This window comes from Bufo bufo, chromosome 2, assembly GCF_905171765.1.
Source record: "Bufo bufo chromosome 2, aBufBuf1.1, whole genome shotgun sequence".
Taxonomy (NCBI): domain Eukaryota; kingdom Metazoa; phylum Chordata; class Amphibia; order Anura; family Bufonidae; genus Bufo; species Bufo bufo.
Window position 1 is genome coordinate 24,631,188 of NC_053390.1, and position 26,621 is coordinate 24,657,808.

The window sequence follows — 26,621 nt, forward strand, 5'->3', positions numbered from 1 at the left end:
CGATCCGTTATACAATGGGTAACATATGAAGTCATATTCATGTGGCCCTATCTGCATATATGTATGTACTTTATTACCCTCATTGATATGTGTGTGGTGTTTATTTATCATGCCGTATAAAAGAGGGGCTACAATCTTACCCCACTGGCACTTGCTTGTATAGATGATACCTACGGAATTGTTTTTCCTTTGCCATATATACCTGAGCCATATCTTTTATTCACCTAGGAATTACATTAGTCACTCAATCATTATATGTATTTATGAGTGATCCTTATCTGCATGATTTTTTATAGATCCCTTGAAAAAGGTCAATCAATTGGCCGAAACGTTGGGACAAACTATACGACTCTAATCCATGTGCTCCAATCCGGATGTACTAGACGCTAGATATATGATGTGATGTAACACCTTTACTCATTAAAAAGCATCAATTGATAATGATTGAACCGTAAAAAGCATCAATTGATTCTGGTGTGCGACAAATTTTCTATTTTGATACGAGACAACTTACGTCCTCCGTGAGCACCCAACCTCATAGGGTGTGCAGATCTCATCATACTTTTACAGTGTCTCCCAGCTTTCCTGCATGACACAGAGGATGGGGGAAGGGGGGCACTCACTTCCTCACACTTTTCTCATGTCTCTGCGCATGTGCAATGCTGGACAGCAGGAAAGTTGGGTGGTATTACATCATGTAATGCCCCAGATTCTTGTCAAAATATGCTGAACACCGCCGGGACCTACCAGATCCCATTCACTATAATGGGTCTATTGGGTTCCGGCATGAGTACCAGGAGCTTAGATACACACTGCACTGCCAGGAGCTTGGATACACACGGAGCTCAGAGTCTCCTGCCTCCACACACTGCACTGCTAGGAGCTTAGATACACACGGAGCTCAGGGTCTTTCCCATCAGTGCAGCTTTATGAGGGTCTGAGTTTTGCAGGATGAGTTGTATTTTTTCTCGGCCTCATTATCGGGGACATGGGACTCACTGATTAACCTTTATTCCCTTTTTTTGGAGGGAGGATGAAGAAAACCAGGAATACGACCCTTGATCCACCAAGGATGGACAGGAAGGAGATCAGCAGAAGAATATTAGACCTCACCTTGGAGATCATCTCCCTGCTGAGCAGAGAGGTAAACTTTTCTAGATTTCTCTCCTCTTTATTGGATTCTGTAACAAGTCAGACATCGGGAAGGAGAATCCATCATAGGAAGTGATAGGAAGAGTCCAGGGTCCTGGAGAACGGCCTCCAGACCTTCCAAGTGACGGAGAACCTGAAGATCAGCCCCCAGTATGGTGAGTGATGTATCATGTGACCAGTGACCTATAGTCATGTTGTAGGAGCCATGAGAAGGTAAGTAGGCACGTTGTACCAGGAGGGAAGGGCCGGAGGAGAACACATGGCCCCTGAAGGGTTTATTCCCTAAGTGTCTCTCTCCATCCACAGGAGTACACAATAGTGAAGAAGACATCGGGGGACTGTGTGACTCCCATCATCCATCTCCAGGAGTCAGGAGGGCGGAGCAGGACCCCTCCCCCCATCACAGTGCCTCCCCCTCACCCCCTGATACATGAGCAGAAGATCCTAGAGCTCACCCACAAGATGATGGAGCTGCTGACTGGAGAGGTGACACTGCTGGGAATGCTGGGAAATTCTCCAGTAACAGCACTGGAGGGGTCTGGGTGATGACGGTGTCATTGTGTTGTCAGGTTCCTATAAGGTGTCAGGATGTCACTGTCTATTTCTCCATGGAGGAGTGGGAGTATATAGAAGGACACAAGGATCTGTACGAGGAGGCCATGATGGAGGAGCACCAGCTTCTTATATCACAGGGTAAGAGCCGTCATGTGCAGTGTATACACGTGTGTGCAGTGACATGTAATGGAGGAGCACCAGCCTCTTATATCACAGGGTAAGAGCCGTCATGTGCAGTGTATACACGTGTGTGCAGTGACATGTAATGGAGGAGCACCAGCCTCTTATATCACAAGGTAAGAGCCGTCATGTGCAGTGTATACACGTGTGTGCAGTGACATGTAATGGAGGAGCACCAGCCTCTTATATCACAAGGTAAGAGCCGTCATGTGCAGTGTATACACGTGTGTGCAGTGACATGTAATGGAGGAGCACCAGCCTCTTATATCACAGGGTAAGAGCCGTCATGTACAGTGTATACACGTGTGTGCAGTGACATGTAATGGAGGAGCACCAGCCTCTTATATCACAAGGTAAGACCCGTCATGTGCAGTGTATACACGTGTGTGCAGTGACATGTAATGGAGGAGCACCAGCCTCTTATATCACAGGGTAAGAGCCGTCATGTACAGTGTATACACGTGTGTGCAGTGACATGTAATGGAGGAGCACCAGCCTCTTATATCACAAGGTAAGAGCCGTCATGTGCAGGGAATACACGTGTGTGCAGTGACATGTAATGGAGGAGCACCAGCCTCTTATATCACAGGGTAAGAGCCGTCATGTGCAGTGTATACACGTGTGTGCAGTGACATGTAATGGAGGAGCACCAGCCCCTTATATCACAAGGTAAGACCCGTCATGTGCAGTGTATACACGTGTGTGCAGTGACATGTAATGGAGGAGCACCAGCCTCTTATATCACAAGGTAAGAGCCGTCATGTGCAGTGTATACACGTGTGTGCAGTGACATGTAATGGAGGAGCACCAGCCTCTTATATCACAAGACAAAAACACAGAAATGAAGTGGCAATTCTGGAGGAGCTGCTCAGCCCCTGACACTGTGGCGTGTCTTTTATTGGGGGAGCAGCCCCACCGCATGTGGACCGCAATAATCGACTAACCCCAGCAAAATATGCATACAATGGAGGACGTCGACGCGGTCCACATGCACCACAAGAGCAAACTACACAGAATGTAGCAAATAAACATATGAAACACAGAGAGGAAATGCACCAAACAGAAATGCTACTGACTATACTGGGAAGTCATACATGCAGGTATTAAAAGCTGAGACTTTCGCCAATATGTTCCAGTCAGGAAGATATCGGAGCCCATCAATGCACCACGTCACGGTCACTCAGCATGGCAAAGGGTCCTAGCCGCTACTCTAACTATGGTGTGAACATGGTCTGGGGGTGATATAATTCAGCACACAGCCAAGCCTCCACACAAAGGCCCAGCATGAATACTGTGGTAGTACAATGTGAATGAGGCCAGGCCGTGAGCCACACCTATGCCAGACCATGTGATGGAAGTTACCAGGTGCAACAGAGTGTCCAAACACACTCAAATCTAACAAGACAAAAACACAGAAATGAAGTGGCAATTCTGGAGGAGCTGCTCAGCCCCTGACACTGTGGCGTGTCTTTTATTGGGGGAGCAGCCCCACCGCATGTGGACCGCAATAATCGACTAACCCCAGCAAAATATGCATACAATGGAGGACGTCGACGCGGTCCACATGCACCACAAGAGCGGCTAGGACCCTTTGCCATGCTGAGTGACCGTGACGTGGTGCATTGATGGGCTCCGATATCTTCCTGACTGGAACATATTGGCGAAAGTCTCAGCTTTTAATACCTGCATGTATGACTTCCCAGTATAGTCAGTAGCATTTCTGTTTGGTGCATTTCCTCTCTGTGTTTCATATGTTTATTTGCTACATTCTGTGTAGTTTGCTCTTGTGGTGCATGTGGACCGCGTCGACGTCCTCCATTGTATGCATATTTTGCTGGGGTTAGTCGATTATTGCGGTCCACATGCGGTGGGGCTGCTCCCCCAATAAAAGACACGCCACAGTGTCAGGGGCTGAGCAGCTCCTCCAGAATTGCCACTTCATTTCTGTGTTTTTGTCTTGTTAGATTTGAGTGTGTTTGGACACTCTGTTGCACCTGGTAACTTCCATCACATGGTCTGGCATAGGTGTGGCTCACGGCCTGGCCTCATTCACATTGTACTACCACAGTATTCATGCTGGGCCTTTGTGTGGAGGCTTGGCTGTGTGCTGAATTATATCACCCCCAGACCATGTTCACACCATAGTTAGAGTAGCGGCTAGGACCCTTTGCCATGCTGAGTGACCGTGACGTGGTGCATTGATGGGCTCCGATATCTTCCTGACTGGAACATATTGGCGAAAGTCTCAGCTTTTAATACCTGCATGTATGACTTCCCAGTATAGTCAGTAGCATTTCTGTTTGGTGCATTTCCTCTCTGTGTTTCTTATATCACAAGGTAAGACCCGTCATGTGCAGTGTATACACGTGTGTGCAGTGACATGTAATGGAGGAGCACCAGCCTCTTATATCACAAGGTAAGAGCCGTCATGTGCAGTGTATACACGTGTGTGCAGTGACATGTAATGGAGGAGCACCAGCCTCTTATATCACAAGGTAAGACCCGTCATGTGCAGTGTATACATGTGTGTGCAGTGACATGTAATGGAGGAGCACCAGCCTCTTATATCACAAGGTAAGAGCCGTCATGTGCAGTGTATACACCTGTGTGCAGTGACATGTAATGGAGGAGCACCAGCCTCTTAAATCACAAGGTAAGAGCCGTCATGTGCAGTGTATACACGTGTGTGCAGTGACATGTAATGGAGGAGCACCAGCCTCTTATATCACAAGGTAAGAGCCGTCATGTGCAGTGTATACACGTGTGTGCAGTGACATGTAATGGAGGAGCACCAGCCTCTTATATCACAAGGTAAGACCCATCATGTGCAGTGTGTACACGTGTGTGCAGTGACAGGTAATGGAGGAGCACCAGCCTCTTATATCACAAGGTAAGACCCGTCATGTGCAGTGTATACACGTGTGTGCAGTGACATGTAATGGAGGAGCACCAGCCTCTTATATCACAAGGTAAGAGCCGTCATGTGCAGTGTATACATGTGTGTGCAGTGACATGTAATGGAGGAGCACCAGCCTCTTATATCACAAGGTAAGACCCATCATGTGCAGTGTATACACGTGTGTGCAGTGACATGTAATGGAGGAGCACCAGCCTCTTATATCACAAGGTAAGAGCCGTCATTTGCAGTCAAGGAGATGAGAGAAGAGTCTGATCTATAGACAGATCTACAGGAGGCCATGTATTCAGTCACTGTGTGCTTGTGTCTCCACAGATGGATCCAGGAGGAGAAATCCACCAGAGAGATGTCCCCGTCCTCTGTATTCCCAGGACTGTCCAGAGGAGAAGGTCCCGGAGAATCCTCAGGTAGATGGAGCTGAGCCCTATACACATCTATATAGGGGGGTCCTGCCAGTGGTGTAGCATGGGTTGCCAGCACCCGGGGCAAGTCAAGTATTGCGTCCCCCGTCCCCCCCCCCAACTGTGGCCACGCCCCTTTTTTGCAGATAGTGCAGTAGATGTCACCTGCAGTCCTATGTAACAGCACAGATAACACAGTGATAACTCTCTGAGTACAGATAATGTAGTAGATGGGTGTGAACACGCACAGTGTAACCTGAAGTCTGGGGCCGGACTGCGGCAGTGTGGGCCAAATTGTATATCCACCCCCACAACCCTACTGCAAACAGATATGTGGATGGATATTTCATACATTGCTACAAAATATACAGTAGAATACAGCAGCACATACCCCCTACATCCAGTGACATCTCCTGTGATGTAGATTCTTTCCTCAGCGTCTTCATTCAGAGATAAGACCGTCATGACACCCCTTCTTTCAGCCGTGTCTCATTTCTGCAGAGTTTCACAGAAAGAAAAATTAGATTCCTCATTTTACTATCGTCCTCCTCCTCTTGATGCCTCAACACTGTCATCCTGCTGCCCCCCAATACTGTGGTAGAGCCATACAGATAGTACCCCATAATGCCATGCTCCCAAACTGTTCTCGATGGAAATAGCATTCCCTACATCAGTTTTTCTCAACTCCAGTCCTCAGGGACCCACCTGCCGGTTTGTGTAATCCGGGGTAGTAATAATAATATTAGGACCAACCCCTCTGTATTATTATTATTATTATGGCCCCCTCTGTACTATTATTATTATAATGGCCCCCTCTTTTATCCGTACGCCTCCCCAACGGCACTAAGCAGGAGGTTACTCTGCCTCCCAGGGACAGGAACGTAGAGAACAAAGTTTAAAAGCCTCCTCCCCTTTACCTTCTCCAGTTGTTTCCTGTCCCTCGGAGATGAGGTAGAGAACAGGTAGGTCTCCTCCTGCTAAATTCTTTCGCTCAATCTTTTGGTAAGTAGTCCCTGGCATCCAGGAGGGCTGTAGCAGAGCAGTGGAGTTCCGGGACGAGAGACTGTTCCCGCCGCCTGCTTTTGGCGTAAATCCTGCTCTTCAAGGCAGCCCCGGTCGCCAACGGCTCATATCGAAGCCTACACAGGGGACGGAAGGCACGCCGACGACGCAAGACGCTGCTGGGCCGAAGTCTCGCGAGATCGGGTCACATGACCACGGCAGATGCCGCAAGACTTCCCGGCCGTACCATGGGACCAGGAAGTAGTTAAGAATGCAGGTATGGAGATCCGGACGCCGTGCAGAGTGTTTGGCATCCCGGATTAAGCACAGTATCGTGTCGCTTCCTGGAGAGAAGCCTTCCTACACCCCTAAGGCCCTCAGCCCGGTAAGCCTCCTCTTTTTTTCCTACACATATGTGCCACATCTTTTTTCACTGGTGGAGGTTCCCCACTTATATCCTACTCCTTAGTTAGGAGTTGTTTTTTGTGCTTTCAGAGCAGAGATGCTGGGAACAGTGGGGAAACTGCGCAGAAAAGGAAGTGTGCAATCTGTAAAAAACAGCTGGCAGGTCACAGTAAGAGACCTATCTGCCAGAAATGCACAGAAAAGATTATGTCTGAAGAGGCCCCTTCCTTGGTGGATAGTTTGAAAACCATAATAGGAGAGGAAGTAAGCTCGGCCATTGAGGCCAAAATAGCCTCCTTGCCCCAGAAACCCTCCACTTCCAGATCTAATATAGAACCCCAGATGGATTGGGATCTGGAGGTAGCGGAAGATATGGATTCTTCTGAGTCAGACTCTTCCTCTGAGGACGAAGCGGGTAGACCCCTGTGTGCCATAGAAAAAAACGGACTCTCTTCTAAAAGCTATTAGATCCACCTTGAGCATTGAAGAGTCAAAAGTAACCCAGACTGTTCAGGATCAGATGTTTAAGGGTCTAGGGGATAGGAAGAAAAGAGTAGTCCCGGTCCATGACAGCTTTTAAAAACGTATTTCTGAAGAGTGGAAGGATCCTGAAAAAAGAGCTGGTACTTCTAAAGTATTTAAAAGGAAATATCCCTTCACCAAAGATGACTCAGTCCACTGGGATAAAACTCCCAGGGTAGATGTGCCAATAGCCAGAATTTCCAAAAAAGCATCCTTACCATTTGAAGCCTTTGGGCTCTTGAAAGACGCTATGGATAAGAAGTGTGAATCAGTTCTAAAAAGATCCTGGGAATCTAATACCGCTGTGTTAAGACCGAGCATCGCCATATGGGCGGGAAGACGTCGTAGAATCCCACGGTCAGTCCTTCTATCTAGTAGGCACCAGGGTGGACTAGGGGTACCGGATCTGTCCAAATATTACTGGGCGGCCCAACTACGTTCTGTCACTCTGGCCTGGGCTTCCTTGCACCCATACTCTGTCTGGATGCAAGGAGAAAGACTCTGGCTAGCTCCTATACATCCTAACTCCATGCTATGGTCCGGATCTCTTAAGACTCTACCAATTAAGGATCTTGTACTAGACTCATATGCAGCAGTGCAGTGGTAAATTTCCTCTGGTTTCTAACCACTCCGCCATGACCTCCTTTTTGTATCATCCTATGCTCCCTACTAGTCTTACCACGTCCACAACGAGACCATGGTTTCAGCGGGGAGTGTTTCGGTTTGCAGATATTGTGGACCCCTTCACTAGGGTCCTTCTGCCGTTTTCTACCCTCCAGACCAAATATGATCTCCCCCCCTCCTCCAATTACTTTTATATCCAGATTAGTCACTTTGCCCAGTCCATTTTTTTCAGGGATCACAGTTTCCCTCCCGACTCCCTTTGAACGCCTTTGCTGGGAAGGGGTACATGCGAAGGGTCTAATTTTTGAGATCTACTCCATATTGCTGACTCCCTTCCCTGATCGGGTTCAAAGGCATTTCTACATGGTACGGTGGGAGGAGTATCTGGGAAAGGCCTTACCGGACGCACTCTGGCACCTTATATGGAGGAGGGCAGCGAAATCCTCTATGTCGGTACTTCGTCAGGAGAACCTATATAAAAATTTTATATACTGGTACCACACTCCTGACCTCCTCTATAAAATGAACCCAGTAGTCCCGGGAGACTGCTGGAGATGCGGCTTACATAGGGGTACATTGCCTCTTTTCTGGGACTGCCCCAAGATACGCCCCTACTGGACCGGAGTTGGCACCCTCCTAAGTGATATTTTTGCAGTGGAAATCCGACCTGACCCTATGTCCTTCCTGCTTAATGTGGTCCCCATTAAAGTTAAAAAAAACATCCACTTAAGTTATTACTATTGATACTAACAGCTACTCGTTGTCTAATCTCTCGATCTTGGAAAAGCCCTGAACCGACACGGGTTTCTGATTTGTACGCTAGGGTGATGGAGGTCCGAACAATGGAATATTCCACGTCCATGTTTCAGGACAAAGTAGTACTCTTCAACGCCATATGGTACCTGTGGGATAATTACTACAAGGTAACCTTAACAACCTCATGAGAAAGAGGTGTTCCCCCCCCCCCCCCTCTTGTGTCATTGTCTATGTTATCTGTCTTGTCTTTTGGTTATTAGTTTGGTAAAGCATTACTTGCTGAGAAGCTCTGGGCTTTTGGGTCTTTAAGACTCCTTCACTACTACCTGATGTCTTATATACCGCTAAGTAGTCCTACTTTGGACTGATTAAAGATAGACACAGTCTCCCTTAGTACACTTTATTGTTATATTTCTGCTCGGTTTCTCATTTTTCATCATTTATAATTATCGAGTGTTACAAGTGCTCAATCACTATGAATGTGATGCTTTTCATGTTTCATCCTTTACCTTGTACTAATGTGCATGAATCTACTGTAGATGTGCATTTTAATTTCTATATTATTTAATAAATATACAATTATAAAAGATAAAAAAAAGGCCGAGCATCGCAGCCACTTACACAGCCAGGTCCCTATCCTTGTGGTTGTCGCAGCTGGAGGAACATTTGGTCTCAGGCACCCCTAGAGAAGACATTTTATCCTCCCTGCCGGTTTTCAAACAAGCTTCAAATTTTTTAGCTGATGCCTCTGCGGACCTTGTTAAGTTGTCCGCTAGAACTGCAGCTCTTTCAAATACGGCAAGGAGGTCTGTTTGGTTAAGATCCTGGGTGGGGGATACCGCTTCCAAAAATAGACTTTGTGGTATCCCCTGTGAAGGAAACAGACTTTTTGGTTCAGTTTTTGGTTGACATTTTGGAAAAAGCTTCCAATAGGAGGAAAGGATTCCCGACTGAGACCAAGTTCTTTCAGCAGCGGCGGTCATTTCAAAACCAAAAAAGGGGCAGGCAGGAACAGTGGAAAAAGGATAACTCAGGTTCATGGCAGCCCTCAAAAGGTAGAGGTAGGGGATTCCTCTTTAACCAGGACAAATCTTCTAAGCAGTCAAGTTTATGACACCAGAGATCCTGTGGGGGGAAGACTAAAAAGATTCTGTACGGCATGGGAAGAAATCTCAAACTCACCTTGAATTCTGGACATAATCCATCAGGGATACAAGCTAGAATTTTCTTCTCCCCCTCCAGAGTGGTTCGTAATAAACAAAAAACTAAAAGTAGATCACCATCTCTTAGAGTCTCAGATTCTTCTCTTATTAGAAAAGGAAACGGTTATCCCAATAGACCAGATAGGGAGAGGTTTCTACTCCCCAATATTCCTAGTGAAAAAACAGAATGGCTCCTTCAGAGCTATTATTAACCTAAAATACCTCAACAGGTTCATCCATTACAAGAAGTTCAAGATGGAGACAGTGGAGGGCGGAGCCTAACCGCTGAGCAAGACGGAGGCTTGAGCAGGAGCTCTGTCCCACTAAACCTGCATTACTAAGCTTTTGCACACCACAAGCTGCTCCAAGATGGGAAAAATCGGCAGCAACAGCTCCAGAGATGCCCCTGATACTCCCAGATCAAAGAAAAGTCAAGCGGACATGGACAGATTTTTAAACAAGAAGTCGGCGCTGTCCCCAGTCCGCATGTCCAAGATGGCGTCCCGGCTCACAGAGCGGGAATCAGAAAGAGGGCGAAGGGGACGCTGAATATATGGAAACTCCTGAGGAGGAATTGCTACAGAAGGAGAGCGAAGCGCTCACCAAAGCTTTCTCCAAGGAGACATTATCCCAAGCCTTGGCTCCCTTGTTACAAGAGGTACGTGACCTTAGGCATGACATGCACGCCCTGGGGAACCGGGTGGAACAACTAGAAGCCCGGCAGGAGCAAGTAGTAGCACACAGTGCTGACGTGATAACCACAATGGATGCGCAAATCTCCTCAATAAATAATGCCTTCCTCATGATTGAGGATAAAAAAAAACAGGAGCAGACGCAAGAATATTAGATTAAAAGGGCTTGATGAATCAGTCACCCCTGAAGAGCTAGAAATGACTGCCAAGTCTCTGTTTGCTGAGTTACTGGGTGAGAATAGGGCTGTAGAAATCACTATAGAAAGAATACATTGCTCCCTGCGCCCCTTACCCAAAAGCTGGGGAGGCTCCCAGAGATGTAATATGTTATAAAGACTCAGCTGCCATTTTGCAAGCATCCCGCAAGAAGCGGACCTTAAATATGGCGCTTCATCAGTCTTATTGTTTCAGGACTTGGCTTTCTCTACCCTGGTGAAATGTAGGGTCTTAAAGCCGCTAACGGACCATTTGAGGAATCACAAAGTGTTATATAAATGGCTATACCCATTTGGGATCACATTTGCCAAGAATGGTCGCCTCTGTGTTGTCCGATCACCACAAGACCTACCTACGGCTTGGAAAATCTTAGATATACCTCCTATCAAGATAGATACCTGGATGCCAGTGGAACTCACAGTCTCAAAGCTACCACAGCTCCTTATACAAGATACCTGGGAAATATCGTCCAAGCAAAAACAGAAAGATGCCAGGTGTGAAGGAAAATACCTGAACTCAGTGATAAGAAGTTCTGAACCTCAAGATACCTCATCTTGGACCCATTTGTTGAAGTGTCGCAACACCATCTCTTGAAGATTTGCCGACTTCTCTACAGTACCCTATTACAGGCAAATGTTATTATGCAGTTAAGGTTCTATTTGAATCCGTTTTTGTCAGGGTTTACATACGGTTTACTGTAGGGAGTTTGTATGCGACAGGATAAGTTTATTCTTTAAACAGTTGTGCATTCTTTAAGTTGCCTTAATTGCTACCATTGATATTATACATTATTACACTCCTCAGATAGGTAGCATTATTGTTAAAAGTAATGCGGGTGGGGAAGAAACGGGTTAGGATACATCTCAGTTCCCATGCACCCTACCACGCGATATTACAGTGGCTCCTCACCACTGTTTCTATGATATACCATCTATCTTCACATGTATCCAGCTTATCAATTCTCTATGTATTCAGTTTTCTGGTTCTCTATGTATTCAGCTCATATGTACACTCACCTAATGAATTATTAGGAACACCTGTTCTATTTCTCATTAATGCAATTATCTAGTCAACCAATCACATGGCAGTTGCTTCAATGCATTTAGGGGTGTGGTCCTGGTCAAGACAATCTCCTGAACTCCAAACTGAATGTCAGAATGGGAAAGAAAGGTGATTTAAGCAATTTTGAGCGTGGCATGGTTGTTGGTGCCAGACAGGCCGGTCTGAGTATTTCACAATCTGCTCAGTTACTGGGATTTTCACGCACAACCATTTCTAGGGTTTACAAAGAATGGTGTGAAAAGGGAAAAACATCCAGTATGCGGCAGTCCTGTGGGCAAAAATGCCTTGTTGATGCTAGAGGTCAGAGGAGAATGTGCCGACTGATTCAAGCTGATAGAAGAGCAACGTTGACTGAAATAACCACTCGTTACAACCGAGGTATACAGCAAAGCATTTGTGAAGCCACAACACGCACAACCTTGAGGCGGATGGGCTACAACAGCAGAAGACCCCACCAGGTACCACTCATCTCCACTACAAATAGGAAAAAGAGGCTACAATTTGCACGAGCTCACCAAAATTGGACTGTTGAAGACTGGAAAAATGTTGCCTGGTCTGATGAGTCTCGATTTCTGTTGAGACATTCAAATGGTAGAGTCCAAATTTGGCGTAAACAGAATGAGAACATGTATCCATCATGCCTTGTTACCGTGGTGGTGTAATGGTGTGGGGGATGTTTTCTGGGCACACTTTAGGCCCCTTAGTGTCAATTGGGCATCGTTTAAATGCCATGGGCTACCTGAGCATTGTTTCTGACCATGTCCATCCCTTCATGACCACCATGTACCCATCCTCTGATGGCTACTTCCAGCAGGATAATGCACCTTGTCACAAAGCTTGAATCATTTCAAATTGAACATGACAATGAGTTCACTGTACTAAAATGGCCCCCACAGTCACCAGATCTCAACCCAATAGAGCATCTTTGGGATGTGGTGGAACGGGAGCTTCGTGCCCTGGATGTGCATCCCTCAAATATCCATCAACTGCAAGATGCTATCCTATCAATATGGGCCAACATTTCTAAAGAATGCTATCAGCACCTTGTTGAATCAATGCCACGTAGAATTAAGGCAGTTCTGAAGGCAAAAGGGGGTCCAACACCGTATAAGTATGGTGTTCCTAATAATTCTTTAGGTGAGTGTATGTTATGTACTTAGCACATTTAACTGTTATGTACTCCGCTTACCTGATTCTTATGTATTCAGCTTAACTGTTTCAGTACTGGTTTTACCCCCTTGCATGACACCTCAAAAGGTCCAGCAGCGCCTTCTATCATTTTATCTATGACAGAATTAAATACAGTTGCAAGAAAAGTATGTGAACCCTTTGGAATGATATGGATTTCTGCACAAATTGGTCATAAAATGTGATCTGATCTTCATTTAAGTCACAACAATAGACAATCACAGTCTGCTTAAACTAATAACACACAAAGAATTAAATGTTACCATGTTTTTATTGAACACACCATGTAAACATTCACAGAGCAGGTGGAAAAAGTATATGAACCCTTGGATTTAATAACTGGTTGAACCTCCTTTGGCAGCAATAACTTCAACCAAACGTTTCCTGTAGTTGCAGATCAGACGTGCACAACGGTCAGGAGTAATTCTTGACCATTCTTCTTTACAGAACAGTTTCAGTTCAGCAATATTCTTGGGATGTCTGGTGTGAATCGCTTTCTTGACGTCATGCCACAGCATCTCAATCGGGTTGAGGTCAGGACTCTCACTGGGCCACTCCAGAAGGCGTATTTTCTTCTGTTTAAGCCATTCTGTTGTTGATTTACTTCTATGCTTTGGGTCGTTATCCTGTTGCAACACCCATCTTTAGTTGAGCTTCAGCTGGTAGACAGATGGCCTTAAGTTCTCCTGCAAAATGTCTTGATAAACTTGGGAATTAATTTTTTCTTCGATGATAGCAATCCGTCCAGGCCCTGACACAACAAAGCAGCCCCAAACCATGATGCCCCCACCACCATACTTCACAGTTGAGATGAGGTTTTGATGTTGGCGTGCTGTACCTCTTTTTCTCCACACATTGTGTTGTGTGTTTCTTCCAAACAACTGAACTTTGGTTTCATCTGTCCACAGAATATTTTGCCAGTACTGCTGTGGAACATCCAGGTGCTCTTGTGCAAACTGTAAACATGCAGCAATGGTTTTTTTAGACAGCAGTGACTTCCTCTGTGGTATCCTCCCATGAAATCCATTCTTGTTTAGTGTTTTACGTATCGTAGATTCGCTAACAGGGATGTTAGCATATGCCAGAGACTTTTTTAAGTCTTTAGCTGACATTCTAGGATTCTTCTTCACCTCATTGAGCAGTCTGCGCTGTGCTCTTGCAGTCATCTTTACAGGACGGCCACTCCTAGGGAGAGTAGCAGCAGTGCTGAACTTTCTCAATTATAGACAATTTGTGTTACCATGGACTGATGAACAGCAAGGCTTTTGGAGATACTTTTATAACCCTTTCCAGCTTTATGCAAGTCAACAATTCTTAATCGTAGGTCTTCTGAGAGCTCTTTTGTGCGAGGCATCATTCACATCAGGCAATGCTTCATGTGAAAAGCAAACCCAGAAGTGGTGTCTGTTTTTTATAGGGCAGGGCAGCTGTAACCAACACCTCCAATCTCATCTCATTGATTGGACTCCAGTTGGCTGACACCTCACTCCAATTAGCTCTTGGAGATGTCATTAGTTTAGGGGTTCACATACTTTTTCCACCTGCACTGTGAATGTTTACATGGTGTGTTCAATAAAAACATGGTAACATTTAATTCTTTGTGTGTTATTAGTTTAAGCAGACTGTGATTGTCTATTGTTGTGACTTAGATGAAGATCAGATCACATTTTATGACCAATTTGTGCAGAAATCCATATTATTCCAAGGGGTTCACATACTTTTTCTTGCAACTGTATAACTACGTTTAATGTCAGAGGTTGTAACGCACCCCAGAAGAGGTCCCATATCTTCACACTTCTGAAGAAGATTGGTGGAGACATATGCTTTCTTCAAGAAATGCATTTTAAGACGGGTAAAGTCCCGTTCATATCCAAATCACAGTACTCTCAGTGGTTTCATAGCACATATGGGTCTGCCTCTAGAGGTGTCAGTATTGCGTATACCGTTTCTACCAATAATTGTTCAGCAGGACTCTGAAGGCAGATTCATATTTGTGAAGGGTAAGATTGGCCAACTTGTGGTCTTTATGCCCCAAATACCCGGCAACATAGTTGGCTTAAAACGACCCTCTCCAAATTTGGGGACTTTGCTGAAGGTGTAAAAATAATTGGTGGCGACTTAAATGTGTCCCTGAATCATCACCTAGATCAGTGATGGTGAACCTTTTTAAGACCGAGTGCCCAAACTGTAACCCAAAACCCACCTATTTATCGTTAAGTGCAAACACGGCAATTTACCCTGAATACAACAGTCCAATATAGTATACCTTCCATGTACTTTATCATTTAGCTATAATAGCTTGCCTACATTTAATGCGCTGCCTGTGCCGTTCATAGTGTGCCCTGCACTGATGAATGGCAGGAAAAGTCTAAGGCATATTGGTACACCATAGACTTTTTCCAGGGTGTGGGTGCCCACAGAGAGGGCTCTGAGTGCCACCTCTGGCACCCGTGCCATAGGTTCGCCAACACTGACCTAGATACATCACTGGGCAGCTCCACCAAATCACAAAAAACGCTAGGGGGCATTCAGAAATTGTTAAGGGAGATGCATTTAATAGACACCTGGAGGACGCTTAATGACACAGTAAAAGATTTTACCTTCTATTCTGCGGTTCACCGTTCTTATCAACGGTTAGACTATATTTTCCTATCTGACCCTCATATAGAAATGCTAAAAAGGTCGTCCATAGGCCCCATTACAATTTCCGACCACGCCCCTGTTACTACCTCTCTAGCTTTCACCAACCTTCCTACACAGGAATGGATGTGGCGTTTAAATGAAACCATTCTAGACTCAGACAGACACATTGAGGATGTCACTCTTAAACTATCCCATTATTTCCAAGAAAATAAACAACAGGATTCCCCCCAGACCATCATTTGGGAATCTCACAAAGCTTTTATCTGTGGTGAATTTATAGCGTTAGGTTCTAAGCTTAAAAAGGAGAGATAGAAAAAGCTAAATTCCTTACTCGGTCAAATCTATTCAGAAACAATTCAAATTAATTTCTGCTCAAGATGACCTTACATCCTTGAGGGGCAACTAAAAGAATTAAAATGTGCAAAAGCTTATCAATATGCAAAATTTAGACAGTATATGCACGGTGATGAAGGAAATAAGATCATGACTCACCAGATCAAGCAGAGAAGGGTGGCCCAATTTGTCTCCTCTATCAAGACAAAGGGAGGAGCGTTGGTATCCTCTACAGATGCTATAGCGGAGGTGTTTTGCTCCTTCTACAGAGCTTTATAGAATTTGAATAGTAACACTGAGAAGTCATCAAATAAACTGAGTGAGTCAGAGAGTGAGACAAATGGATAACTTTTTAGATGCTTTAAAACTGCCAAAGATTAGTCCTGAGGATTGCTCCTCTTTGTTACAACCAGTTACAGAGAACGAGGTCCAAAAGGTTATTAAAAGCATGCCTTTGGGTAAGGCCCCGGGTCCAGACGGCCTACCAATAGGATATTATAAGAAACTCCTGCCCATTTTATCCCCACATCTAACTAAATGGTGCCATGATTTATCAATAGGAGAAACCCTTCCAAAACAATCATTGGAAGTCACAATCGCCATAATTCCGAAAGATGGCAAAGATACTTGAGAATGTGGCAATTAAAGGCCTATTTCTTTGCTTAACATAGATATAAAAATATGGGCCAAATTACTGGCGTCTAGACTCAGTACTGTAATCCCACAGATTATCAATAAGGAGCAAGCAGGCTTTGTGATGGGAAGGTAAGGGAATTTCCAGTCCTGTCGATTATCAACGCTATCTACTGGGCCAAAAGTAAATCTCAGCCTCTGGTGCTTTTAAGTACAGATGCAGAAAAAGCCTTTGACCGGGTAGATTGGCTTTACGCACAGCGCACTCTTCACAGATTTGGGATCCCCGACTTGTTTATAAAAGCGATTATGTCCTTATATCAGGCTCCTAGTGCTAGAGTGAGGGTCAATGGTATATTATCTGGACCGTGTACCATCACTAACGGGACTAGACAGGGATGCCCCTTATCCCCTTCCTTGTTTATAATGGTAATGGAGACGTTGCTTCAGGCGTTTCGAGATAATCCATCCATAAGGGGCTTGACAATACATAAAGCTGAACATAAGTGCGCGGCCTTTGCAGATGACTTAATGTTACTGATAACAAATCCCTAACAAGCCTTCCCTCATATCCTTGAACTCTTCTCCACCTTTCGTTCCTTATCTAATTTTAAGATAAATTACTCAAAATCAGTAGCTATGGGTGTGGCCATGCCTCCCCGTTTGACGCATTGTCTCAAAACTTCCTATCCTTTTAGTTGGAACGAAGATTCCCTCACATACCTAGGTATTGAACTCACTAAAGACCCCTCTAATCTTTTTAGATCTAATTACTTACCTTTCCTGAAGAAGATCCAGAATCAGCTTCAAACCTTGTCACTCCCATGGGTCTCCTGGTTAGGCCTAAAAAAATCTTCTCCAAACATATATTGTTCCAAAATTGCTGTACCTTCTTCAAATGGTCCCCATCCATCTCCCTAAATCATATTTCAGAAGTGTTAGGCAGATACTTGCTTGCTTTTGTGGAAAAACAAAAAACCTAGATTAGCTCATGACAAGTTAATTAGAACTCGCACAAATGGAGGAATGGGTTTGCCGGATTTAAACTACTACTACTACAAGGCGATTCAACTAAAACGATGGTTACAGTTATGTGTCCCAAAATACCGAACACTTGGCTCTGACATAGAACTAGACCTTATATCTGGTAAACAATATGCAGGGCTTTGGGGAATCGTTACCCCTGATATGACACCCACAGGCTTATCCAAAGGTATTTTTGCCATTATATTTCTGTGATTTTGTTTTATATGTATTGAATGTGCCTTTACCTGGCATTTAAACATTCTTTTGCACCTGGTAACCTCCATCACACGGTCTGATATGGGTGTGGGTTACAGTCTTGCTTTATTCACATTGCATTAGTTGTCCTGCTATGCGGTTGTGTGGAAGCTTGGCTGTGAGCTGGATTTCATCACCTTCAGACCGTGTTCACACCATAGTTAGCGTAGTGGTAGGACCCTTGCCATGCTGAGAGACCGTGACGTGGTGCATGATGGGCTCCGATGTGTTCCTGACAGGAATATATTGGCAAAAGTCTCAGCTTTTAATATCTGCTTGTATGAATAGCTAGTATAGTCAGTGGCATATCCGTTTGGTGCATTTTTTTCTGGGATTTATCCAAAGGTTAATATACCTGAATATACAAAACCTTAAATCTATCGTGAACCTTTTCTCAGATCCACCTAGTGGACTACCAGCAAAATTTATTCCCTATTTGTTGAAACCAGACTCGCCCTGTATCCCACAATTCTGGAACCTTTAAGCTGATATCCCTATATCCGCTCTGATATCCGATTTGAAATCTATGGATGATATTCCAACCTTATGTTCCAGACTCATTAAAGAGGGAGACTTCCTGGCAAGGCAGGAGTTACATAGTGCGTGTCAAACTCTAATTGCCAAATATGCTACCATGCCAACCCTTACCTGGTTTGAACAAATCTCATCTCATGATAACCTTCTGAGATATAGTGTCTCGCTTCTATATAATCCCTAAAAAAGGTAGTGTTACCCCAGCTTTCATAAGAGCTTGGGAAGAAGACCTAGATAAGTTCTTCTCCCCACAGGAGGTTGATCAGATCTTTTTGAGATGCCACGGGTTTTCCAGATGCATAAAAACGCAAGTACATTCTTTTAAAACCTTGACTAGATTGTATAATGATCCTTACAAGCTTTTCAAAATGGGTCTCGTAGACCATGATTTATGTTGGCGATGTAAGACTCAAAGAGGTACACTAGGTCACATTATGTGGCATTGCCCATTAATTGGCTCCTACTGGGACCAAGTTGAACAAAAAATAAATGAAATATGTAACACCACAATAGAGTTAACTCCCCAATCAGTACTTTTATGGCTACCCTCCAATAAGTGGCAACCATCGATGTTTAATTTACCGACCCTTCTAGTTCAAGCAGCTAGGTTGCTAATTCTGTTAAACTGGTTAAACTCCTCACCTCCCTCACTAAAGAATTGGTACGAAAAGATTGACCAGATTTTCTTGATGGAGGAATTGGCAAGCTGGGCAACTAGGCCTCATTCTAAGTTTCTGCTGCTGTGGGAGCCATGGAAATTGTTTCGTGAAATGGGGAAGGAATGTTAAAGAAGACCTCTCATGTCTTACATTTCTGCAGAATTGTGGCCTCTGTCATTCGAACTATTAAATTAATAGGTAGGATTTGCTGCTTTACATACTTTGACTGCCGATGCAGATTAACCTTCTGTGTTGCAAGGTTTTATAGTTTCGTAGTTTTACTGTTCACTTATGTTAGTAGATATTGTATAGGCTATTCATCTAGGTGGATACCCACCATTCTCTAAATTGTTTTACATTTCTATGTAACATGGAGATCTGTGTTCTCACATAATACAAGCTATTGTATATCTTTACCTTCCCTTTCCCCTTCCCACCCCCCCCCCCTCCATTTACCATTTTACTTTTTCACCCCTCCCCCCCCACGTCTCACCCCCCCCCCTCTGCTTACCTTTATCACATTTATGTTCACTTTGTTTGTAATATGATGCTCTGATAATGACAATGTCATTATGTCTCATTGATCACAGTCCTGTATGCTTTATATCAATTCCACACTTATTTTCAATAAAAATAGATTTGTTCAAAAAGATGGAGACAGTGAACTCAACAATCAATTTGTTAAGACGGTATTGCTACATGGTCACGCTCGACTTAGCAGACGCCTACTACCATGTACCAATTTATCAAAAGCATCAGAAATATCTACGATTCACAGTATTCTTGAAAGACCACTTAATACATCTACAGTTTCAGGTTCTACCGTTCGGCCTGGCATCAAGTTTTTTTCATCAGAAGGAGATAATTTTTACCCCATACCTAGACGATTTCCTCATTTCAGCATCCTCACAGATACTTCTACAAAATCATTTGAGGACTGTTCTAGATGTTCTCCAGTCTTTAGGCTGGAAGCTGAATTTGGAAAAATCTGATCTAACACCCAAAAGGGTAATGGTCTTTTTGGGGATTCACATGGATTCCCATCAAATGACTTCCTTTCTGCCAGAATCAAAGAAGAAAGACCTTATTTCAAAGATCTCAGCATTTCAGCAGCTCAAAAAGGTTTCCTTCAGGAAAATCATGAGAATTCTGGGGCTTATGACTTCAACAATTCCGGCGGTCAAGTGGGCTCAGTTCCACGGAAGACCCTTGCAGGAATTTCTCCTAAAACATTGGAACAGAACTGCGCTTTCACTGGACAGGTCAGTGACCCTCTCCTCGAAAGTGAAAAACTCCCTGAAATAGTGGCTGAACATGCCGAACTTGAACCAAGGAGTTCCTTGGCGGACCACAAACCAAGTGGTCATAACGGACGCAAGTGGGTCAGGTTGGGGAGCCCACTGCAAAGAACAGCTAGTACAAGGAACATGGGACCCAGACGTTCTCCCCTTATCCTCAAACGCAAAAGAGCTACTGGCAGTATTTTTGGCTCTAAAGGCCTTTTTAACAGACATTCGCTTCCAGAATGTCAACATCCTCTCAGACAACAGCACTACTGTTGTATACCTAAACAAACAGGGGGGCACGAGAAGCAGGACTCTGTGCCAAATTGCATCCCCGATTTTCTCCTGGGCCGAGACGCACATAGAGTCAATCTCCTCAGTCCATCTAAGAGGAGAAGAGAACATTCTGGCAGACTTTCTGAGCAGAAGGAGGTTATTTCCAGGAGAGTGGAGCCTCAAGAGATCAGTCTTTTTGAAAATTTGCAGCAAATGGGGACATCCAACGGTGGACCTTTTCGCTTCTCAGAGGAACAAACAAACAGATCTATTTTATTCCCTCTCATTCAGGGACAACCCAACGAGAGTGGATGCTTTTTCAGGTCCTTGGCCGCCAGGTCTTCTGTATGCCTTCCCACCAATCCAATTAATCCCAAAGGTCCTAACGAAGATTGCAGAAGAACGCTCTCACGTAATCCTAATTGCTCCATATCGCCCAAAAAGGGCGTGGTTTCCCCTGCTTCTGAGTCTCTCCAGAAAGAGGTACTGGATTCTTCCTCAGATCCCAGACCTTCTGCTTCAAGGTCCGGCCTGGCACCCAACAATCAACCAGTTAAAACTCATTGCCTGGAATTTGAACGGTCCATCCTGAAGTCAAAAGGGTTATCAGATGCCATCATCAACACTTTTCTTTCCAGCAGAAAACCGGTCACGTCCAACATCTATCTTAGGACTTGGAAGACCTTTCTCCAATTTTCCAGGGACTCCTGGAATCCTACTTTACCACCAGTTGCTAAGGAAATCTCGTTGCCTACATTCTGCGCCCAAGCAAAATCATTTAAGGAATTAAAGTTTCATCATTTGGATGTGCGTAGATGTGTGCTGTCTTATCTGGATTCTACAAAAGAACTGAGGAAAACCGACCGTCTTTTGGTCCAGTACGCAGGACAAAATAAAGGGCAGGCAGCTTCAAAAGCTACCATCGCTCACTGGATTAAAATGACTATCAGCATGGCATATAAGGAAAGAGGACTCTCTCCACCCGCTGAATTGAAAGCTCATTCTACAAGAGCAGTGTCGACCTCTTGGGCAGAAAATGCCTCAGCATCATTGTCTCAAATCTGCCAGGCAGCAACCTGGTCCAGTCCATCAACCTTTTTCAATCACTATAGACTTATTGACTGGATGTACAGTCCAACAGGGACTGGTCTTTTGGATGAAAAGTTTTGTCTGCAGCAGTCCCTCCCTAGCCTGTTTCCTTTGTTAATCCTCCTGCTTAGTGCCATTGGGGAGGCGTACGGAAAAGATGATGATTACTCTTACCGGTAATTGGATCTTCCGTATAGCCTCCACAACGGCACTGGGTTTTTTCCCACCCTGATACTTTTCGATTATGTTATGTGTTAATGAATGAAAAACATTTTTCTCTCTCCCAAAATAAAATCTTGTTTCTTCAGCATCATCCTGAGTTCTTAGGTATTTACTGGAGAAGATAAAGGGGAGAAGGCTTTTAACTGCAATTTGGCGCCCGGGGAAACCGCCCCCCACGCTACGCCACTGGGTCCTGCAGTCATAGAGGGGTCATAGATTGTGGGGATCTTTTATGTGGATCTGTTAGATTTCCCACCTGTCTGCTGTATTGTACTGAATTGTTACAGGTGACAAATCAGGGGGAAGATCTGACTGATAATAAAGTGGAGAAGGAAGAAGAGAGGATGATGGGCGATCCCCCATGTAAGAGTGAGGTGGAGGAGTACATTCCAGGAGATGTCACCACAGGTATGGAATCATGAATGGAGAAAGTGATTTCAGATTCTGTCCTTGGTGCCTTCAGAGCAGGAGGAGAATCTGATCACCGGCTGCTGCTCTTTGATTGGAGATGTCCTAATCACATCATGAAGTGTTCCCCTTATCCTGCTGACTGAATCAGGGTCCTGGTGAGTCGGCCATACTGATATATTATTTATTTTTTATCCATTATGCCATTCACAATATGGGATAAATATTTTAATATTTGAATAACGCACAAAAACGCCTGTACTATTATTGTCAAGGGGTTTATAGAGGGTCGCTCACTAGATTTCACAATATACGATGCATGTAGTATTAAATAGCTTTCTTAGACCTGATGAGGCTGGTGTGCTTATTGTGAAACTCCATGTCAGAATAGCTATATAATCATTTTTGAACATTTTCCAATCTTCCATCAGGGAGCAAGGATGCTGGACCAATCAGGCTCAGTTTCTACGTCCCACATCTTCTGAGGGCAGGCTATTTGAACCGACAGCAGCTGGACATAGTTGCCTGTGATTAGTATTCCTTCCTCACTAGCTAGTTGTGTGTTTGTTTCTGTAGAGCATTGACCTTTTGCCTGTTTCTTTGACTTGCCTTTGTATACAGATTTTTGCCTCTGTATACAGATTTTTGCCTCTGATGTCACCTGGAATTTGACTTTGTCTGTTATTTGACCTTGCTTGATATTGGACATTGTCTTGTGTTTGGCTAGTTGTGACCTCGCCTTTGTCTCTGACGTTATCCAGTCTTGGCTTTGCCTGTCTGGTTTTCTCCTCTTCCTGTCTGACTACTCTTTACCCATTTTGGTTTAGGCCTTTGCACTTAGTCAAGTCAGAAACTGTCATCAAGTTGTGGACTTTTAGGGTGGATCTTGCAAGTAGGTAGGGACAGTGGTGTGGGTGGAGTCCAGGGCTGCACTTTTCCCTACCCTTTCACTACACCTGTATTTACAAGCTAAACTCAGTCTCCATCCACCTAAAGCTTAGTTGACAAGCTCCTTTCAGTACACCTCCTCCCCGTTGTTGCTGTCTCACACATGCTCAGTACAGGCTGCAGTAAAAGAAAGCTGAAAATGGAATTATAATCTGTAATTCCACACTGAAACTGCTGCTGGAAGATGGAGGATCTCTCACTGCAAAGCCAGGGAGACTACAGCTTGTACTAAGAGTATGTGAGATTTCTGCAGCAGCAGCAGGGGATCAGCTTGACAGTTGAGCTCTAGGTGGGCATTATGGCATGGATTTTTGTAATCAAACCACCATCTTTATCAGATTTAAAAGATCTATTTGATAATGCAGTTTGCGTTGAGGAATGTGGGGACAAATCCTCAGTAGATTTGTTGTATTAATATGATGCTTACTTGGCGTTGAAGGTCAAAATGTGTTGATAGGAGGCAGGATGTCAATTGAAAAAATCACAAATTCTAATTTTCATCTTCACAGAGAATCCCAATAAGAATTCTGAGGATGTCATGTCATCACTAAATTATAATGTAGAAGATAAAGATATCACGCCACGCTCTTCAGGAGGAAACCTCATTACTCTTAATTTATATCCAGGACTTCACAGCACAGATCTGTCATATAATCTCTCTAATCATGAGGAACCTTCTCCTGATCAATCAAATATTATCACAAGTGCAGGCCAGAAGGGGAGTAAATGTTTTCAGCGTGGTAAAGAGTTCACAAAAAGCTCAGGTCTTTCTACACACAGAAGGACTCATACAGGGAGGAAGCCATACTCCTGTTCAGAATGTGGTAGGTGCTTTACATATAAATCCCATCTTGCTACACATGAGAAAAGTCATACAGGGGAGAAGCTATATTCATGTCCAGAATGTGGGAAATGTTTTATAGATAAATCAAGTCTTGTTAGACATGAGAGAAGTCACACAGGGGAGAAACCATATTCATGTTCAGAATGTGGGAAATGTTTTGCCGTTAAATCATATCTTGTTGCACATCAGAGATTACACACAGGGGAGAAACCATATTCATGTTCAGAATGTGGGAAATGTTTTGCAGTTAAATCATATCTTGTTAGACATCAGAGATTTCACACAGGAGTGAAACCGTATTCATGTTCAGAATGTAGGAAATGTTTTACCCAGAAAACAACTTTAGCTATACATGAGAGAAGTCACACAGGGGAGAAACCATATTCATGTTCAGAATGTGGGAAATGTTTTGCAGTTAAATCATATCTTGTTACACATCAGAGATTTCACACAGGAGTGAAACCGTATTCATGTTCAGAATGTAGGAAATGTTTTACCCAGAAAACAACTTTAGCTATACATGAGAGAATTCATACAGGACAGAAGCCGTATTCATGTTCTGAATGTGGAAAATGTTTCACACAAAAATCACGTCTTGTTTTACACGAGAGAAATCACACCGGAGACAAGCCATATTCATGTTCAGAATGCGGGAAATGTTTTACAACAAAATCATATCTTGTTACACACGAGAGAATTCACAAAAGAGAGAAGCTAAATTCATGTTCAAAATGTGGAAAATGTTTTATATATAAATCACATCTTGTTATACATGAGAGACGTCACACAGGAGAGAAACCATATCCGTGTTCAGAATGTGGGAAATGCTTTACAGGCGAACCAGGTCTTGTTAGACATAAGAAAATTCACACAGGAGATAAACCGTATTCGTGTTCAGAATGTGTGAAATGTTTTGCACAGAAATCAAATGTTGTTACACATGAGCGAATTCACACAAGAGAGAGAACCTGTAATGCTGAATTGCTATCCGATGGCAGCATTGGGGAAGCAAGGGAGGGTAAGTCCTACGTAAAAGAGCTTCAATCCACAGGTTAGCACCATTCCCTACTTAGACCAAATGCCTAAAGGTAAAATAAAGTCTTCTATTTGCTCCACGACAGCGTCCATTGTCATTGACAGACATTGTCTTCTTGGTTCATATTATACTTTCTCCTAGCGCTGTGACCGTTATTGCTCTTACAAACTAACCCTCCTGTGCAGAGACAGTGATATTGGTGGCATGATTACTATGTCACTGATTTATCTGACCGTGTGATCGGTGATAATTAACCCCATATGTACATTCCTGCGGTTTAATGGTAAACCTATCTACAGGGAGTGCAGAATTATTAGGCAAGTTGTATTTTTGAGGATTCATTTTATTATTGAACAACAACCATGTTCTCAATGAACCCAAAAAACTCATTAATATCAAAGCTGAATATTTTTGGAAGTAGTTTTTAGTTTGTTTTTAGTTTTAGCTATTTTAGGGGGATATCTGTGTGTGCAGGTAACTATTACTGTGCATAATTATTAGGCAACTTAACAAAAAACAAATATATACCCATTTCAATTATTTATTTTTACCAGTGAAACCAATATAACATCTCAACATTCACAAATATACATTTCTGACATTCAAAAACAAAAACAAATCAGTGACCAATATAGCCACCTTTATTTGCAAGGACACTCAAAAGCCTGCCATCCATGGATTCTGTCAGTGTTTTGATCTGTTCACCATCAACATTGCGTGCAGCAGCAACCACAGCCTCCCAGACACTGTTCAGAGAGGTGTACTGTTTTCCCTCCTTGTAAATCTCACATTTGATGATGGACCACAGGTTCTCAATGGGGTTCACATCAGGTGAACAAGGAGGCCATGTCATTAGATTTTCTTATTTTATACCCTTTCTTGCCAGCCACGCTGTGGAGTACTTGGACGCGTGTGATGGAGCATTGTCCTGCATGAAAATCATGTTTTTCTTGAAGGATGCAGACTTCTTCCTGTACCACTGCTTGAAGAAGGTGTCTTCCAGAAACTGGCAGTAGGACTGGGAGTTGAGCTTGACTCCATCCTCAACCCGAAAAGGCCCCACAAGCTCATCTTTGATGATACCAGCCCAAACCAGTACTCCACCTCCACCTTGCTGGCGTCTGAGTCGGACTGGAGCTCTCTGCCCTTTACCAATCCAGCCAAGGGGCCCATCCATCTGGCCCATCAAGACTCACTCTCATTTCATCAGTCCATAAAACCTTAGAAAAATCAGTCTTGACGTTTCAGCTTGTTCGTCTTGTTCAGTGGTGGTCGTCTTTCAGCCTTTCTTACCTTGGCCATGTCTCTGAGTATTGCACACCTTGTGCTTTTGGGCACTCCAGTGATGTTGCAGCTCTGAAATATGGGCAAACTGGTGGCAAGTGGCATCTTGGCAGCTGCACGCTTGACTTTTCTCAGTTCATGGGCAGTTATTTTGCGCCTTGGTTTTTCCACACGCTTCTTGCGACCCTGTTGACTATTTTGAATGAAATGCTTGATTGTTCGATGATCACGCTTCAGAAGCTTTGCAATTTTAAGAGTGCTGTATCCCTCTGCA

General features: G+C 43.9%; 2 protein-coding genes across 2 annotated transcripts in view; one reads left to right on the plus strand and one right to left on the minus strand.

Annotated features, from left to right (window-relative positions):
- LOC120991124 (zinc finger protein 585A-like) overlaps nucleotides 1-26,621 on the minus strand; it is a 2,129,672-nt gene that overhangs the window by 1,405,579 nt on the left and 697,472 nt on the right. The gene's annotated exons all lie outside the window — the stretch shown is intronic.
- On the plus strand, nucleotides 4,288-25,083 carry LOC120991891 (zinc finger protein OZF-like). Its single transcript, XM_040420632.1, has 2 exons — nucleotides 4,288-4,303; nucleotides 23,693-25,083. Exon 2 carries the CDS (start codon nucleotides 23,722-23,724, stop codon nucleotides 25,081-25,083), a length of 1,362 nt encoding a protein of 453 aa, XP_040276566.1. The 5' UTR covers nucleotides 4,288-4,303; nucleotides 23,693-23,721.

Excerpts from the sequence above, each read along its gene's own strand:
- LOC120991891 (XM_040420632.1), top strand. The coding sequence starts at position 23,722 with ATGTCATCACTAAATTATAATGTAGAAGATAAAGATATCACGCCACGC.